We start from the raw sequence: 20,669 nt of genomic DNA, 5'->3' as shown, positions 1-20,669 counted from the left end.
CCACTGAGCTACAGGACAGCTTACACAGTTTTTATTGAGCTATTTTTTTATTAATAGCTTATAATGTAGTTTCCAACTGTCTCGACAGAACTATAGCTTAACCACTATTATAACTGAACCAGAGTTTAAAAGTAGCTGACATTCATGTCTAATATAAATCCTGCACACAATGAGAAGATCATATTGCATTTGTTTAACTGACATTATTCTGGAGTGACATGGAGACTAGCAGCCTTTGAAGGTTTTGGCAAAATGTCCTTCTATTTTCACAACACAGGAACCACCGGGAGAAAACAACGGAGTGAGGAAAAACCTGGCAGCTCGCTTAAAAAAAAAAGGGAAGAAAAAAGAATAGCTCTCATTGGAGAGTTGGATGGTCTAGAATTTGTGATGCTGCGCCCATCATAAATCCCCTAACTGGCCCAGTTGGGAAGCACTGTGGCGTGTACGGCTCCAGGCTGGCCCTGCCTCCAAGCCCACAGACAACACAACAATAGCCCCTGCCATTTCATTAGGTAAGGCCCACACTCAGCCAACACCTCCTCTTCTGCCCCTTCTTGCATGCTTACCCACACTCTTTCTAAAAGCACAGGGGGATCATGGGAGGTTCCAGCGCTATGATTGGCCAGCCTTGAATAAGGGGGCCAGTTTTAACTGGGCAGATGACCAGTGAATTCTAAGCACAGTTCCCCATACGCTGGCATTAAATATTTGACGTGACAAAACAAAACCACTGATCTTTAAAACAAGGCAACATATGAATATGTAAACATGTTGTTTAATATGACTTAGCTGGCCATTTACTATTAAGTGTCACCACGGTTGTGATGATTGTAAAGTGATTTTTATGTGGCCATTAAGTTTCTTAAAGAGCATGTTAATAGACTAGTTTCACGACCGCTTGAGAGGGTTAAGACAGAGTTTTAATAGCTTAATAAAAAGTGTCTCTTCGTAGAAATTAACTTCAGCAGCAAAAATGGTGCAGTTTGATTCTTTTGAGTGAATCAATTAAATGCCAGTGAATGAATCCAAAGTGATTCCTTTGAACAACTAATTTAAACTCTTAAAGGGATAGTTCACCCCAAAATTAAAATTCGGTCAACATTTACTCACCCTGTTGTCCTTTTACACCTGTACGACTTTCTTCCGCGGAGCACAAAATAAAATATTTTGAAGAATATTGGTAACCAAAAAACGGCGGTAACCATTGACTTGCATTGGCTTTGTGTGCATATAACAGAAGATAATGGGTAGCATCATATTCTTCACAATATCAGATTTTGTGTTCTGCATAGAGGCTTGAAATGACAAGAGGGAGAGTAAATAATGGCAGAATTTTCATTTTGATTTGAACTATCACTTTAAAAAGAGACCGTTTTCCTCTCATGGCACCATTTCCTCTTCACCTGCATGTATTTCCTGTCATAGGCAACTCACTTCCTGTCTCATTCAGCCACTTCTAAAATCATCGTAGGTTCATGATACTTTGAAAATGTGTGACTGGCTTGATTTTACTCAGACTTTTTGAAGGAATTGACACCTCCCAAAAGCAGTGCGATTTTCATCACTTCATCAATTGTTTTAAACCATCAAAAAATTCATGAGACAAACAACGTCTAAGGTAAAGTTCACACTGACCACAGAAAATAAAGGTGTGAAGCTATTTTCACTGAGCTGTTACACTGACACTGTCTGCTAAATGATTAAATGTTATGGATCTAGATTAAAGGTTCAATGCATGGTGTTGAATTTGCTTTGCAGGCTTTGTTCGCTTCTATTGAAGTTCCAACTCAACAAATTCTGCATAAAAAGTTAAACAAGCCGATGTTTCACTTACCAACAACCATGATATTGAATTCAAAGGCAGCCTTCATGGTTTTACGTCTCATCTGGTCCAAAACCGCCTCAATTCCAACATATCCGAACAGATCTCTGCCCTTTATAATGCCTTGTGTGTCAGATTCACCGAGGCATGGCGGAGAATGTTCCATCTCCACTCTCTTCTCCTCCACCTCTTTCTCCTCAATGACCTCCTTCTCCTCCTCCATCTGGACGGATGGTTCCAGATCCAGATCCTGTGCCGTGTCTGCCAGGAGAGAGAAGAGTTAACATACAAGGCTTAACCCCATAACCTCCTCACATAACAAAACAGGACAAAACATAACTGCAGTATTCCTGTAGCTCAACTGTTAAAGCATTGTAATAGCAGCGCAAAGTTCAGGGGTTCAGATACTGATAAAAAGTATAGCTTGAATAAGCGTTTGTTGGTGTGGAGGTGCCCACATTTCCTGCTGTGTTCAATGCAAACACTTGTGTGCCAGAGAGTGTTATGAGCATGCTCAGAACGTGCAGGTGGAGATTCATGAAAATTACCATGACAGAAACTAAATGTAACTTAGGCAAGGTGGGGAAGTGAACTTGCTGAAATGAGGTTTTAGGTTAATTTGTTAATGTTTGATATGTATTATTAAACGCAACAAAAATGTAAAGTTCCCCCAATGTGCATTAAACTGTCACACAAACTAACACAAAAGACAACTGCACGGAGATGTTTCTGCTGCATGAGCTCCAGGTGTACAGCTCCATTCACTTCACTCGTGAGAGTAGTCAGCACAGAGACCACAGTTCACGCCGCACTGGTTAACTACTGAGGCACAGGCACCTGTCACCCGGTCCGGACGGAGGATGCCCCGCCTGACTTAGCAAGTTGTTGAGCTGAAAGTTGAATTCAACAGGCCACGCCCCACGGTATGTTGAAATGGAAAAGACAAGAAGACGCTTAAAGAGACAGTTCACCAAAAATGTAAAATGGTTTTACCATCTACTCATCCTCACGTCATTTCAAACCTGTATCGATTCCTTTCTTCTGCACGACACAAACGGATATATTTAAAGAATGCTGTGGACCAAACATCACTGACTCCCCTCAAGATCCAAAATAGCTTATTTGTGTTCCACCGACAAAAGAATGGTCTTGAATGACATGAGCATTATGACATGCTAAATACACGATGACAGAACTTTTACTTTTGGGTCACCTAGACATTTCCAGCATCTAATTCCAGTCCAATGATGACCGGGGAGTTTAAATGTTACCCCAACATGCCTCCAACACAATTTAACTAATTGAATTAAAGAATTTGAATCTAGTGATTATATTATAGTGATGTTTTGACCTGCCACACTAACAAGTGTGCTTCAAAGCAAAGAATATCATATCACATTAAAATATTATAAAGGATCATCTCTTATTTGACATGACAAGCAGAATTACGCTGCAAAACGCACAGCTGCTTCCACACCCATATCAAAGATGTATAACACACATCCAAACATCTCACTTGTGTGTGAATGAGCTCACACTTCCACCTGAAAACATCCACTCAACACCTCACAGTTCTTTGTCAAGTCTTCATTTGAACCTGATGACTTCACCTCCTATGGCCTTTTAAGGGTTGAACACCTGTAGGCAGTCAGCTTCTGATAATGAAGTTAATAATAAACAATATCAATAAGCATACTGACATCCTCCTAATTTAACATACTGATAGCTAAACAGTGCAAATCTACAATCACGTGTCTATGAAATCAGCAGCATGTGCTGTGTTTGATCTGATGAGATCACAAACCCTTCTTGAGCATCCAGCAGCCCAGATCCCGTCCAGATGACTTAATTAGCTATAAATATACTGTACGGCCTCTAACCACCAAAATGGAACTAATCCTGGGCTTCTTATTTCCTAACTGGCTTCACATGCATCCATGCACCTGAGGAGCTCAGCAACTGCACCAACTCTGTGTATTTCTGAGGTGCGTGAACAAACCCTCACAAGTCATTAAGTCTTCCAAATATTACAATTCTGCCATCATTTACCTTCTGTTAGCTATGAAACATTGAGATCTAAATGTCCTTGAGCTGTTTTCAATCACCATCTACGTTCATTCAACTTCTTATGTGTTCCACTGAAGAAAAAGTCACACAAGTTTGCAAAGACTGACACAACTTTTCAGTCAAATACGGTAGAAGCAAAACTTACTAACTCATTGAAAAGGGAGAACGGGCAGCGAGACTGTCGATTGACAGATTTATTTATTTGATGCAGTCGGAAAACGGCCTGTGCTCTAATAGAATCTGACAAACAGAGCGTTGCTCAGCTCAAATAGAGAGCGGGGAGAAAATAGAGAGGTTAGACACACTGTCTTCCAGAGGCTTGAGAAAAGCAAACAGAGCGAGAGAAAGTGCTAGAAAAGTGAAAGTTTGACCTTTTAAATCGAAACCATCTATATTGTGTCCAAATGCAAGCAAATCTGTGTCTGGGTTTGCTCTGTGTCTGCTTTTGCTATCTAATAAAAGTGCAGAGATGAGGGCCATCTTTATTTGACACGAACTAGTAGCAGGAAACAGCGCCCAGTGACAGGAGACAAACTGATCATGGTCCAAAACTAGCACTCTAAGGCCCGGTTTCACACACACAGTTTAGCTTAAGACAAGACCATCCGTTAGATGAATGTAGATATTTATGTTGCTTTTATAAAAAGGGTGTAGAAGAAACATAACTGGTGTGCATCTCGAAACAAAACAATGGCACCGATATGTTTTTTGGACATTTCTGGGCAAGTTATATTAAGTTAAGACAGGTCAGACATTCAATATATTCTTAGACTAGTCTTAAGCCTTGTCTGTGAAACCAGGCCCATATGTGAACTAGTTATTTAAAGAAATGTAAAAGGTTATACTTTATCATGCATCATAAATTGACTAATGGGTAGTTGACAAATATACCGTACATGTGTGCTATGGTGTGACATGAAATATGATTTGAAAATGTAGAAAAACTGTTTATTAAAATTTGTATTTATAATACAGAATAGCATAAGAGGATTTTTTTGCTGTCACACCATAGGACACATTTACGATTTATTTGTCAACTTCCCCAATAAGCACTATGCCTGCAGTCTATAAACTGTGTCATATAGGCCTACGCTGCTAAACATAAGAATGTGAGCCACATGAGCACTGATTTAACACTTCTCAAGCTAACTGCTTAATGCTAACATTTGATCTACAACCAATACAATGCCTACAAATAACCTCTATAAACTTGACATATGAGAATAGTCATATAATACATATTTTAATAGCTTTTAACCAAAGTAATAGGCTATATCTAAGAAAAACTGTTCTTGGCAGATAATGAAAGAGAGAGACAGATGTAAGATCAATAGAGCATGTCGATATGAAGCATTGTTAATGGCCATAAAAGTTTCTGCAGCCTGTATTTTCATTTATGTGGCTCTGTACAAATTTTGCAGTTCTGCCCAATAGCCACAGCACTCTGAAGCTAGCCCTGTACCGGGCCATTTACAGCCACGCATAAGTTTATAGGGAACTCGAATGCATTTAAGGAACTAAATTGTGGTCAAGAGAACAGCACAGCAGAAATGATCCGCAGACAGGAAAAGAATTACACAGCAATAATCTTGAATACAGTTAAAATAGAATTCCTCAATAGTAAACTAAATAAATCTTGTTAAAATGAAGCATCATGGGAAGTAATTAATCCCAGGGCCATATGAAATATGTTTTCTGCCCATGCAGGTCAACAATACCACAGGCAAACACATGACATCTGAACCTCATCATGGCACCATTTTTAAGTTCTTTAGCTACATCAACTTCCTGTTTATTTTCATTATGAAACGTAAAGAACTTCAAACGTTTGCTTCTAAAAGCTGCAAACAAGAGGAAGTGACTCAAGCTGTCTGTTTCACATTAGTGAGCATCTCAGTATTCTTGATACAAAATAGTGCACTTTTGAATGAGGGTAAGCTATGAAATAACCATGCTTCAAAAAACCTCACTATGAGTCAACCATGACTTCCTTCCTGCCAGAATATATCTCAACAAATCTCTCCCGCAAACAAAGCAAAACAAGCTAACAAACATTGAATACATCATGTTTCAAAAGTGTGCTTTCTTAGGCAGCCATGAGCCTCCCCTCCCCCTTTTGGCACTGTCGAAGTGCTTCACTGCGCTCGGTCCCATTGTTATCAGAGGGCAGTGAAGCTGAGATCCACAGAAAAGCCCAAGGGATGAAGCGATTCTTACCTTCTCTCATTCGCAAAGCTCCGTCCAAACCACCCTGCCCAGTGCTGTTCACCAAAAGACCCACCGGCCCACGCTGGACTCTCCTCAATTCCCTCTGATGTTCCTCAAAACTGTCCCAAAACTGCTTGTGCTGTGTAACTGTCCATGCACTTCTGCCTCTCTCTCTCTCTCTCTCTATAGAGAAGTGCGCAGGGGTAACGGCTAAAGCAGCTCACACTCATTCACATGCAGATTGCCAAGCAGCTTCCACTAATCCCAAAGAGGACTTCAACCATCAACCCCTCCTCCTCCCCCTGCATCTCTCTACTGCTCTTCCCAGCTCATTTGCACACGAGTGAGGCTGCTGCCCGTCTGCTGGCCCACGGCTCCCCTGCTGACCACACAATGAGGCAAACGCATAATTGACCCATAAAATCAATTAGGAGAAATTTTAGAGCTGCTCTGAACTGTAGGAATCCATGGACTCATCAGTCGGCTCATCAGAGAGAAAAGGAAAAGCAATTGCAGTTACTTTATAAGACCATAAAGAAGAAAAAGTCATTTTTGTGCCGCCCATGCTGTCATGCTGTTTGCTGGTGGATTGCTTTTAAAAGACAAAGTAATGGCTAATCAAACATGAGTGGTTTCTATACCGAACAATTTTACCACTTACACACAACTAACACTTGAGTTTAAGAGGATATTATTGGCGCTTGGCAACCCTGGCATCACTGGATTAATAATATATGCATGTACTTTTGAAACGTTATAGTGTTATAGCGCTTTTCAGGGCTAGATCTGGCGGGAAACAAACACCAGACGGGTTTCGAGAGAGAACAAATTAAACTCCCGTCCAGATCTGTTTAAACATGGAGATGTAAAGTATCTCTGCACAGTTTCACTGAGGAACCGCGTTTCTTTCGTTCTCAAAAAAGGCTGTCTGACTTTTCACACAGCTGCCGTGTTTAGTCTTCAGGTTCTTTACAATAAAGTTCAACTCGTATAAATTAAAGTCAAGGGGACCGCTGAATACACCCATGTAAGGATCGGCCTTCTTCGATATAGGGTCAGAAACAGTGAACATGACAAAGAATGTGTGTGCGCTTAAAAAATCTTCAGGTACAATTCCCTAATGTGACTAGATTTGTGACACTTGAGATGGCCTCTGTTGTAAAAATGCTAAATGTAAAAAAAATAAGTAAATGTTTTAAATTGAACAGTTCAGAAAATATGCAGTATGAAGTATATTAATTATTAGAGATGCACAACTATATCGGCCAATAATCGGTATCGGTCGATAAAAGCAACTTTTTACACCATCGGCTATTTGCCAACAGCCGATGATCAGGCCCGATATAGCCTGTCTATCAAAAGAGGAAAATGCAATGAATTTGTGTTCTGTATATATAAAAAAAACTCAACATTTAGACGTTCGATATAAAAAGTCATTGTATTCATTAATAACATTCAGGAAGTTAATAAATATTGATTTAATATTCATAATCGGTATCAGCATCAGGAGATATCACTCTGAATAATCGGGTATCGGTGGAAAAACGTAGCATTGCTGCATCTCAAGTATAAACGATATAAAAATATAGTAAATAATTTGAGAAATTGTGAAAAAGCTGAAAGTTTTCTGTTTAGTGTTAGGTTCTAATGTTTATATTGTTTACTAGCTGTATACTGTGTACAAAAGCACTAAAAGTCTATTGAATGTCCCCATTTAGATAGATAAGTAAATATGTGTGTGTGTGTTAGCAATTGTTTTATGTTTGAATAACAATACAATTCCTGTTTGATTCTTGATATATAGAAGTCTTGACAACTATGAGGCTACTCACACATAGAAGCAACCAACACCACAAAATAAAACAGACACATTCACACTTTCGATCAACATACATCAGCCAACTGTTAAACCACAACATTCAGCAACATGTACCTACAGCACTCCTACATCAAAATAACAGGTATAACATGCACACACAAACCCCATTTCATTAGCAATGACAGCTAGTTACTCAATCTCCAAGACCAGAAATGATCCAACGAAAATCACAAATGCTGAATTATTAGTAGAATAATAACAGAAATCAGTCTTTTACCTTAGCAGATAAGTAAGATACTGAAGTGGTTGCCAGGCCCCATGTGCTGTCAGAAAGTGAATTGCGAACTGTTCAGGATGTCAGTTGCAAGTTTGTGTGAGTGAGTGTGTGTGTGCGCGAGGGTGTGCCGTTGCACAACCACAGACAGCACTCTTAGAGTGATGCATTTCCTTGCCTTTGGGCCTCTCTCTTCCTGGTTGTATTTTAACTAGTTTTATGCCACACAAAACAATCGCGCACTTTCTTCAGCCGTGTTATCACCATAGTTACCAAATAAGATTGTTTCTCAAGAGCGGGATGTATTTCCTTATGTCTTTAGCAAAACCATCTGTTTAAACGAACACTGAATCCCACACTCGAGATATGAGGACATGTCTTTGTGTCGAGGTTCAAAATCCCAGACAGGTAATGTCACAAATGGAAATCCAATACATTGTGAATGAAATAAAATGCTCCGGCTCTGCTGGGATAGATATATCGAGTACAGGTTCAACTTTTAGCTTCTCATAACTAAGGTTGCAGAGAAGATAGTATGAGAAGCAGCACATTTCCATCGTGCACTCTCTCTCTCCCAACACACAAGTGAACAGGCAGGTCTGCTGCACATTACCACACAGAGCATCTCTGCTGTTTTGGGAATTCTCTCTTCACCGCTGACAGGAAAAAGCATTTTGATTAATGCAGCAATCGCGAAATGACCTTTGCATGCGGCGAGAGCTGTCTATTTTACATTCAATATTTGATCATTTGATAAAGTATAGAACAAGCCCAATGACAGCAATTCATCACCGTCATCTAAAAGCCTTTCGCAAAGCTGCGAGCCGCATGCAGGGTCTGAACGCTCCACTGCGTCTACAGCTAATTAACTGACTGAGATTTGTTAATGGAGTTTCTACAAAGTGCTCTCGACCGCCACATCATTCCGGTTATTCCAGGTCATTATTTTGTGACTGATAAAGCTTTCAGATTTTGAATCCACCCACTGTGTAAACAATATCATTGGCATATACATCACAGGCAGATATACTTTTTGTGGTGGGACTCATGGCATGCGATGTATTCTGAGAAGGACTGATATGACCAAACGTGAAATAAATATGTGCTAAGAAACAGGCTCACGAGAGAAATGACTAGAACTCGACCTACTTAATGCACCGAGAAAATCAACAGAAGCCATTTGAGGACAAAGTTGCGGCGACACAATCAGGGAGAGAAATGAAGCCGACCAAGTGCCAAATGCAAGTCAAAATTGGCAAGTAAATAAAGCAGAGGTACTCGCCAGCTGGCCGCCGGCTTTATTAGGGACTGCGGCACAATACACGGTTTAAATCACATCGAAGTGTCTACTAACGAAAACATGTGTCATGACTCACTTGTGTTCTGACAAGTGTTACTTCACTGGAAAATTTACCATCAGTGTTTTGTTTGGGATGTGTAATGTTTTTCTCCAAAACTTTTATGAAATATTTGTAGCCACTAAGAGACGGAAAGTGTTTTGTTTGTCCAATATATGTTGTTTGACACAAATAAGAAAAACGCTCTTCAGTCTAGTGCTGTCAATGCGATTAATCGATTCCAAAATAAAACTGTGGTTACATATTACATACTGTGTGTGTGGCGTGTATATGCTTATATAAATAAACATACAAATAAACATGTATATATTTAAGTAATATGAGTAATATGTATAAATATTTGTTTATATTTACCAATAATTTTAAATATATATGAACGTATGCTTATTTTTTGTATATTTTTAATTTGCTTAAGCATATGCATGTATGTGTTTATAAATACACAAATAATATGTACAGTACACAGACGTATTATGTAAACTCAAACTTTTACGATCAAGATTAAACGTTTGATAGCCAAATACCTAACTGGTAAAAAATATGTCCAGTGTTTTTTTCAATCCCATTGGAAGGTGTGGCAGACTTGTGACCCCGCCCACAAGTATGCTGTCATGTTTTTGCTTTACTTTTATATCAAGAACAGAGAGCTGCGACTGCCCCTTTCTGTGAACCTCCTGCCATTACCAGATTCAATAAAACTCACTCCTATTGTACGATCTCCCTCCAATTAGATGAACCTCTTGCTGTGCAAACATACAGATTATCTAAACTGATATGTTGTTTTTTGCGGATGTCGCAGTTGAGTAGATTTGCGAGAGAGGAAGTATGTGTATGCTGTGCCACGAGGGACAGTGAATTGCCACTAAACGTCTCTATTACTGCTGCTCTTTAATTAAAAGCACATGTAAGCACAGACGCTGTCAGTTCATTCATACTGTTGCCAGGGAAACCTCCCCGAAGAGACTGGAGCTATCAGGTTACCAAGGAGATCCACCGCCACACACCGTGAGAAAACTTCTGCTCTCTACTTGTGTGGGACTCGAGGGGTTAATTCCATTACAGCATTTTAACTTTATCCTAATCCAAACATGCTTAAAAGAAGGTGGAGGACAGGAGTCAAGGATTCCTGAAGTCTCATCCTGGGCGTCTTCCACGCATGGTGGGGTGAAGACAGACAGAAAAAAACGAGAAAGTGCCGAACACAGACATCTGTTGCAGGTGTACTTTTGGACTCAGCTGATGCACAGCTGGGTGTTTTGCTGAGAACCTAAGCTTCTGGATATTAAGAGCGATTTTAGACTGTGTGAAGTTTTTTGGATCAAATACTTACCTATCTCACAATTGTTTAAAATACATATTGCGTGCAAAATAGTTCTCACAATACAGGCCTTTCTGCACGTTTGCTCTGTCATTGTCGATGTTTAACTTTCAAGTTCAAGCAACTTCCTGTAACAGTTGTCACAAACGGAGACTGTCTATGTTTGACGGTGACCTCTTAATCTGACGGGGTCAATACTACGGCTGTCACGCCTGAGGTGACCTCCTCATAAGGTTTGAGGTAAATAAACGCTTACTAGTAACAGCCAGTGATTCAGCTTTACCAGAATGACAAATACAGATTTACCACCAAAAGCACAAAAACAGCTGACTCGCATCCTGCCCTGAAGCAAAAAACGCAAACTATTGCATAAATGGCACACTGTCATTACAAACGCAGACATAAAAGAGTATGTCATTCTTGACAGCTTTTGTGTTTGAGTCGTGACATTTTACTGTGTAGCTTTGACCCTTCAGTCGTTATAAACAATTCTACCATATTCAAAGAGGAATAAACTCACTTAACCGTATCGACACAAGTTACAAGACAACTTTATAGTAAATAAAATCAACTATAAACAGCCTGCTGCTTATTATGGTGGATATTTTACTATTTCTTTTTAGCTTGGTTCAGCATACCTCACCATGTTGGTATCAAGAGGTCTCCGCATCAGCCTAACTCTATTGTTTATGTAAGCAAAACCTGTGTGGCTCTATCGACTCTCGTTTGGTTCTCAAGGCAGGATGCAGTCGCTCTTAGGGAGGGACGACCCTTGCAGGAAGCCGTCATGCTGTCCGAGAGGAAATCACCTTTCCCCTCTCCCCTTATCCGGAGATGTGTGGGCTGGGGCAACTCTGACCTTCTAAAGCAGATCTTCAAAACAACGTTTTAGGATTCATTTGCACCGAGATGGCATGTAGACGCATTAACACCAGCTGATAATACATTCCAAAATTGCACAATTATGAGATGAAAATTTACTCATCATATACTTACCTTTAGTCATTGCAAACCTGTATGACTTTCTTCTACAGACCACAAAAGAAGATTTTGAAAAAAGTTAACAAACGAACAGTGGCGGCACCTATTTGCTTCTATTGTATGGAGCGCTGTCGCTTTTCGGCCAACAACATGTTTAAAATGTTATTTTGAGTTCTGCAGAAGAAACAAAGTCATACAGGTTTGAAATGACAAGAGGGCGAGTAAACCATGACAGAATTTTCATTTCACTTTAATGCGAAATTTGCAAATTCTCTCGAAAGCTTACAATAGCGGATGTGGCCTAAAGGGGGAAGAGGCACACATACTGTATGTTCTCTTTTATTTTAATTCTTGTGACGGAAAAGTCACGTAAATAACCACAGTCTACACTAAAGCAGTTTTCTTTTTAAGAGTGATGAAGCTCACAGTCCTATCATTGCCTGTTAAATCGTCTCACGATCTTAGTATTAAAGAGTGTTTTACTAACATACCAGGTCCAAAAAGACCTTTGCCTGGAATGCGGAGTACCATCGCAGCGAGTGTCAACATGTAAACACTCAACAGGTCGGGGCGAGAGAATTACCACGTCGCTTATAGCTGAAGAAAAACACTCGCATGGAAACCGCAACTCCCCTGCCCAGAGCAAGGGCTGGTTACATAGAAACCACAGTAGCAACAAGTAATGTTTTTCCTCGATTGGGCCATCCTCCAATTTGCTTTCAATTTAACCTCATCAGGTGTAAAAACAAGAGTGTTTTTAGAAGCAACCACTCAACTTAAAAGCATTCGTTTGATGTAACGTAAAGATGTGAGAGATCAGAATGTAGAAAAAACTAAAAGGTTACAGCAAAAAACAAAACTCCCCATCCTCCATTATAACAGCTCATCCTGTAAATGAGTAGTTCACAAATAGACTGAACATGTGTCCAATTTTCAATTGTAAATATAAGTCATATAAAATAATGAATTATACGTTTTTTTTTTTTTACATTTTTATGTCACACCAATGGACACGTGTAGGTTATATTGGTCAACTACCCAAATACAAAAAATGCATACAGGCACTTGTAGTTAGACTGAGTTTCTATTTGAATACACTTCATAAAAGTTAAAAAAAAAAAAACATCACATCAAGAAATAAGCAATATAAGAATTAAACCAGATACCGTAACCAAAATATAAAAACTGAAAAGATAAAAAAAAGCATTTCTTTTGACCCCCAATAGTGACACAAGATCTCATTTGTATCCATAATCTGTGCTAATGTGAAAGTTAACCCAATGGGAGATAGATGAAGGCAACCACATTCCAGATGAACTGCCCTGCAAGATCAGCATTTCACAATCCCACCCTTATCCCATGATGTGGAGAGGGGCTTCTATAGGGGTCACTAGAGATCGGGCATCTACAGGGATCAAAGGAGATTTGACCAACATGGCGCTGAACACCAGTGAATGAGAGCTCCTGTTCGCTCTCCATCCAGCCTCTCCTTCACTCCCTGACAATCACAGCCCTATTAGTATGCCGTGTTTTATTTTATTTTTTGCCAAAGGCACTTTGCAAAAATTAACTTTTAATTATTGTTTTTAATCTGACAAAAAACTGTTTAAAGTGAAACAAGAGCAAATAGGCATCTTTCAGAATTGTGTATAAATCGCCACAAAAAGAGTTCCCTCTCAAAGTGGTCTTCGTGATGATCACAGAATGAGTTAAAGCGTGTTTACGCTCTACAGTGTAAATGAATCTCGAACAGAATAAAAGAATAAAGGAATTCAATCAGATGGACTAATCTGATATGAGAACTCTGCTACCCCCTAGTGGATGATTCAGTAAGCGCTCCATCAAAAAAAGGCATACATCACAGTCACAGTGGAGGGGAAATCTGTATTCAAGACCAAAAATATGAAAGATCTCATGAAAATGAAAATTAGAACCCATCCATCAAACCATCAATCTTCTTTTTAAAGCTGCAGTTATTATCCAATGTGATCTAGGTCAATGGCAATGAGTGTGTCATCAGAGAATGTAATTATGTTGTTGTTGTGATAGGGAAAAGCGAATATGAGAGAAAGAGAGAGATGCTTTAGTCTGGTGCAGCACACCAGACTGTGATAAACTCTCATGTCTTGGTAAACTGCTTTTACACATACAAACATAAACCTGCTACCTTGTCAGGTGACACTTATCTTTTACCTCATTCAAAAATACTTTAAAAATAAAATGTTTTAAAAAAGTTTTAATTTAATTATTTAATATATATATATTTTTTTTAAATCTCCAGCAGCAACAGTCTGTAGATTGAAATACTTTTTTAATACAATTTTGCTTTTTCAAAATGACTATTAAGAAGCACGCATTTAAATATTTGGCAACTGTAAAAACTATTATCTCACTTCACTTAACCTATTTTAGCGTTATTGAGTAAAATCCAAGTGTTAAAATGATTAAAAAAAAATATGTGGAGCTCAAAAAACCCAGCCCCCTCATAGCCATGTAAGCAAATGGCCAAACACGTACATATAAACTATAGAAACACGTCCGCGCTTCAACCCACAAACACGCCAGCAAGGAGCCCATCGGTCTCCATTTCCCTCTTTTCCTCTTCCATCTCAAAAGGTTAGAGACGTTTAGAAAGCAAAATTCTGGCACCCCTGGCTACACCGTTTGATCCTGACAGACTGAAAGAAGGGTGTGATTTGTCCAATAGTTGAAAGCACATCTGCTGCCTGACCTGTATTTCCTGTGCTTTAAGCAACTGATTCGGAAAGACCACAGGGAAACGTGTCGAGCAGGCCGCACCGTATTCCCCCAGTGAACATATCACAGAGTCTGTGTGTGTGCTTGTGTCAACCAGAAGAAAGTCTATAGGCTTGTGTGTGAATGGAGAGAGAGGGGGAGCTAATGTACGTTAATGCATATTTGAACACACCCGCCCGTCTTTTCTTCTGGGCCAGCCAGAAAGTCATTACATAGAGCCGTGTTCTTTCCGCAAGCTATAACTCTAGGTCTTTCATATTAGCCTTGCCACCATTACAAGTCCAGCCTTGCATCGCTTCCCCTGGGTTTGTTTGCTGGTGAAGCCGAGACAAATTGCAATGCCTACAGGCACCAGACAAAACAGTGGGAATACTGATGGTCCTGGTCTTTGCAGGGAGTTCTGCTTCCAGATCAATCCCTGTATCACGCAGGACAATCTTATCTAAACTCTGCTACTAATAACCCGTGTCTACTACACACGGTTAATTACTCTATCACAGCTAAACGCTGGGCGCTGGGTCAACAGAGGAGCCAGAAAATATGGGAAATCCTCACAGGAGCAGAGTTCAGCTAGCTAGGTGTGACAAGGAGCTGGTGGTGTATTTCTTTTGGTTTGGATCCATTTCAAGGTTGGGCTGAGAGGAATAAGGATGAAAACATTCTCTAACACATCACACATTTGATGGTAACCCAGTCTAAACACTATGGTCGGTCAACACCAGGATGACACTAAGTGCTCATATCCGCACATACAGTACTTGTGTAAGTGGGACTTTGAGTCTCTAATAGGCTCCAGACACAGATAGAATCTGAGCAACAGAGAAAACAGTTTTTATTAGCATGTAGTCAGAGCTCCGGTCTCACATGCCCAGCATGTTTGTATAAGGCGGTTCTCTTGAAAAAATGGACAAACACTGTTAATAGCTTTGCACTTGTAACACATATATTTCCTTGCAGATTTAACGTTGTGGAAATGTAAATTCATGGTTGGTTTATTTGATTTTTGGGTCCCAAACGTTGCCTCTTTTCGAAACATAAAATTCCAGGTTACTTTGTGTACTTTTTGCGTGTTTCATCCTTACGTGTTGAAGTAAAAAAAATTGTGAAATCATACCTGACAACTCAACTTGTAAAGCAGTACAATATGCTCACTGTGGTGAATCTAAGCAGGGTAACAGCAGTTTTGATTTTTTTTTATGGATTTTTTTAAGAACTTGTTTAATAACTGATTTAAATACTTAAAACGTTTAAAGCCAAGCCGATTATACTTTTTTTTGTTTAAATTCATAGCTCATATGTGACCCTGGACGAAAAAAAACTGTACATTTTTTGAAATTTAGATTGTTACATCATCTGAAAGCTGAAGAAATATACGCTTTCTATTGATATATGGTTTGTTAGGATAGGAAACTATCTGGGGGAACAACAACTGTTTACAAAGCTGGAATCTGAGGGTGCAAAAAAGCAAAATATTGAGAAAATCCCCTTTGAAATTGTTAATCTGAGGCACTGTAGTAGGCCTGCCAGTTTTTATACATTTACGGTAGGAAATGCGAGTTTGTTTTGGCAACCTGAAACTATAATAACTCTAAATGTGTGTGATTATGTAAAAAATGATTGATATATATAATATTACATAATAGGGCTTTGTAACTGTTTCCTGCTTAGCGATGCTCTTTAACCTAAAGAGCACATCCTTATTCCGTTTCCACTCAGCTGGCCATAAATGGTCAAGGCCATGTGAAGCTGAATCTTTCCTTTGCACCAACAATAACAGGATTTCACCAGCAGATGCTCTGTTTGAATGTCTCTCAGTAAAATGATCCACTCTGCTCCCCTGACTCTAACAGAATAACCTATCATTACCAAAGGGTCAATTCAGAAGCGTCAGATCTTCCACGTGCCTTAAAACATCACTTTGTTATGACGTCTAGATCTGGTCAGTCCAATTAGTGTAATTACAAAGCAGTTCTGGCCTACTAAAGATAGTACTTCTCAGAATAAGCGTGTGTTCTACATTTGAATGAAAATCACATCTTTTAAGTGTTTTATCAGCCAAAACTACCACTGGCGCCTCCTTCAAAAATAGGTGCAAGACGCCTCTATCTTATCAAACACTCCTGTGCTCAAAGATTTAAAGAACCTCCTTCCTTTAATCCCATCCCCTGTTGTCCCTTGTCCTGTTGTGTTCAGCAGGGTGTCTGCGGTCCTTATCTCCAGACAAATGGGTGAAGACTCTGTGAAGCCCCAATTAATCTCCCTGTGAAATGAGCATTAGCCTCATCAATTTGCTTAACTTACTTTGAGAGAGCAATGGCAGTAATTGAGTGCTCATCTAATTAGAAATCATTTACACCCACAAAACATGTTTAGCATGGGGTCCAGTCCCTTTCAATAAACCAGATGACTGGAACGCTTCAGGTCCGGGCCAGGTATACGATCACACGGGTGGAAATGATCTTGATTGTGAAACACGACTGACTTTTCATCTTCGGGCCGGGTTGCATGGAGACACCACATTGCTCATACAGAAAGATTTAAAAAGATTAATCATTGAACTTTACTGAGGAGCTTGTGGGTTTGTTCAGCATTCTTGTAGAGGCTAGAGGAATGCAATGGCAGTGGGTCAGTGGGTTGCCCCGTCAGCCACAGACTATAGGTCGCTTGTAAGCTGCACTGTCGCGGGGGAAGGAACGCCGCCCAAAGTTGGCACGATTCTTGCTTATTATGGTAACTGGATGGAATTCAAAGGCAAGCATTAGTGTATCATGCTGGCCTTATCTTTTATGTTTAAACACTTGAGTGAGTTTATGGCTTTCAAAAGAGAGAAATACACAAGTTTAGTTTAGCGCACGGATCCGGCATTTCCTTCCTTGCGAGTAGTTCCCCGTCCTGCTGAAAAGAATAAACACAAAAACAAACAGCCTTCCGTGATGAACAGCTGATGCGCCTCTCGTCCCAACAACACAAGCCTATCATCCTTTCAAAGAGAGGAAAACAGATGCTTAGAATTAGATAGATTAGTTCTGGAGCTTTTCTGCCATTTATGTCACGACCACGATAAGGTGTCAACCTGGACCTTTTAGAGATCTCAGTTATGTCTAAGAATTATCATCTTTGTAGATGCTTTCTTTCAGAAATAAAAATGCTTCTTCGGCAGTACAAAAGTTTGACTATAATATTAATATAAAAGAGTAGCTTAGAAACAGTAGTCTTGATCTATTAAGAAATGTTGGCGTTCCAAATAAAATCTAAAATAAAATTGCAGGTTTTGGGATTCTTGTAACTCTGAGCACAGATCTCTTCAGAAATTCTGTGAAATATACACATGAATCTAAGTTAATCATGCAGTTTCCACTGCCTATGAGAAACAGTAGAGATTTTGTAATATATGTGTATGACTGATTCTGTATGAGAGATTCCAAATATTAGTATTATTATCTGGCACATCCAGACATATCAGATGCTAGGGAAGTACCGAATTCATACAAACAGCAGGCCATTTGGACAAAGAGAGACTTGTTTGCCACAAACGACATATAAAAACCTCTTCTGTGATGTGACTTCAGATTCCAGATGCCCCCAGGAAATCTTTTGCAATTCGGCACAATCATATTTTGTGCATCAAGACAGCTGGATCTGTGGGAACTGGTGAAACATATCTTCAAGCTTTACTGTAACTTGAGCTTGAAATCATGGAAAGCTCTTAATGGAAGGAAAACAAAATACCACCACTGATAGAGGCATTTATTTACACACGCTGTTGTTTTAGCACCTGATTCACATAAGGAATTACGCAAATCAAACCCCAAAATTTGTGTTAAAAGCTATTTCTTATTCTAAAAGCTGGTCATGTAGGATAAAGCATTCATACTTCTGCATACGTTACTGAATTAAGCGATTTCTTAAGATGCAGATTTTTGTAAACTGTAAAAGTTGCACAGCTTCTAAAATGAAACAAAAAGGAATTAAAAAAGAGAGATCTCTTTAATAACTATATAAAAGTTGTTTTTCTAGACGATAATGTGATTTAGTTGAAAACAATAAGACTTTTGTTCAAAAGTCTCTCAGAAGTAAAAGGACTCCAGCTAAGAAAGCTTGTGAAGAAAACTTGTTGCCACTGCATTACATCAAATATGGATATATTTTTAACAAACAATTGTGGGAAAAAACCCCCGGGACAAAGTTTATACGTGAATGAAAGAAGATCTACATAAATAGCATCTTATGGGCAATAACATCTTCCTCTGGATTATTACTTCATACCTTAGGCAATGTAATGTTATAATCTTAAGAGTTCTTTCTGTACGACAGGATATATATTTAGGGGGGTGGCAAACTGTCAAAAAGAAAACATAACACCCCTCATAACGGATGAGTCACTCGAAAGTATTAGTGAGAAAGAGCACTTTAGAGTTAACAGTTTCCTGTTTATGAAGATGCCGGTGCCTTGAAGGCTGATAAAAAAAAACAGAGAGAGAGAATGTCAAATAGCTTAAAGGATAACAGCGAAAAAAAAGAACCCAGCCTTTCATTTCAGATCAGAAGAATAAACATTCTGCTCCCAGAGTCTCTCACCCTCAGTCTGTCACTGCCATTTGTTTGGACATTACAGTAACAGAAATAATTGGCTCTAGCCTCTATCAACTCGAAACCCAACTTTCTTCTTAGACTTGTCGAGATAACCTTCTTCACAAAGGGTATGAAAATTCTAAAACACCAAAGCTGGCCAATCATGCAAAATCTCTCAGTATCGATATAAGGTCTTTAAGTATACAAAATGAGATTTCTCTCTCTTGAAACCCGAGTACCTGTTGCAGGGCTCCAGACTAACTTTTTTCACCAGGAGCACAGTGGCCCCCAACAGAAAATTTTAGGGGCACAACCAGAAAATTTAGGGGCACATACCGTAAATCAACATGCTAACCAAATCTACTAATTTCCACTGTATTACTAATAAATACTTTAATAATAGATGCAGAAATTACAATGTTCTGTTTCAAATTCAGTGTCACATTTTATTCTGCACTTTTGAAGATGCAACAACAAGGTAAACTGACAGCACCATCGCTGTCATGACAGTACATATAGTAAACAAAATACCATACATTCAGAATAAAAAAAGTGCTTAGTAACAAAGTGCTTAGTAACCTTTCGGTCATTTCACAGTTACAATGTGACTTTTTTTCGCCACACCAACCTCTGACTCTGCATCATCATCCGATGGTGACACTGTAGACTCTGGCACTGGTACACTAGCCGCAGGTCGGATGAACGAATCAATAGTTCGCTTGCTCATAGCTCAGACACACGCACATATGTGACCCTGGACGACAAAACCAGTCTTATGGGTAAATTTTTCAAAATTGAGATTTATACACCACATGAAAGCTGACTAAATACACTTTCTATTGGTATATAGTTTGTTATGATAGGACACTATTTGGCCGAGATATAACCATTTAAAATTCTGGAATCTGAGAGTGGAAAAAATCAAAATATTGAGAAAATCGCCTATAAAGTTTTCCAGAAGTAGTCCTTAGCAACGCATATTACTAATGATGGGAAATAAATGAAACTTACACCATTGATTTACCACAGCTTAAACTGTATACACACACAATTTCATAAAAATAATTCTCCAGGAACATATAAAATTTTACACTTGAGCTGGCCACGAGTCATCATTAACAGAGGCAGATCTACATGCTAAGATGATGTTTTGTTTACATTTTGTCAGAGCAAAATTGGCATAACTTTGACATAAACAACTCATGAAAACCACTACTTTGTAAAGAAGGTATTTAAGAACGTATGTGACTGACTGACCTGAACTTTGAAAAATGTTCCCACTCAAGCGGGTTGAATTCTGAGTCCGCAGTGAACACTTTGTATTCCTTCATGGCATGGAGTCGAAGCGATCTAAACATTGATTGAATTCGTCGTCTTCCGGGGCATCCCCTTATGTCAAGCCGGTCTCTGGACATTCTGTATTATCTTCCCAATGATTTGCGAAACAATCATTTACTAGGTTCGTTAAATTATTGCTGTCATTAGCGTTT

General features: G+C 39.2%; 1 protein-coding gene across 3 annotated transcripts in view; it reads right to left on the bottom strand.

Annotated features, from left to right (window-relative positions):
- The window catches only part of septin12 (septin 12), a 52,585-nt gene that overhangs the window by 16,204 nt on the left and 15,712 nt on the right, over window positions 1-20,669 (bottom strand). The window contains exons 1-2 of one of the 3 annotated variants that reach the window (XM_056752689.1): window positions 8,197-8,332; window positions 1,838-2,086 (exon numbers count right to left, since the gene is read on the bottom strand). In XM_056752689.1, coding sequence (XP_056608667.1) covers window positions 1,838-2,048 — 211 coding nt within the window. In that variant the 5' untranslated portion in view covers window positions 2,049-2,086; window positions 8,197-8,332. Of the gene's footprint in view, window positions 1-1,837; window positions 2,087-6,109; window positions 6,338-8,196; window positions 8,333-20,669 lie in introns of those variants that run through there. The other 2 variants (XM_056752688.1, XM_056752687.1) reach the window with 2 other exon arrangements.

This window comes from Triplophysa dalaica, chromosome 7 (assembly GCF_015846415.1).
Source record: "Triplophysa dalaica isolate WHDGS20190420 chromosome 7, ASM1584641v1, whole genome shotgun sequence".
NCBI lineage: Eukaryota > Metazoa > Chordata > Actinopteri > Cypriniformes > Nemacheilidae > Triplophysa > Triplophysa dalaica.
The sequence above is the reverse complement of the archived record's forward strand: the minus strand, read 5'-3'. Positions and strand labels throughout refer to the sequence as shown.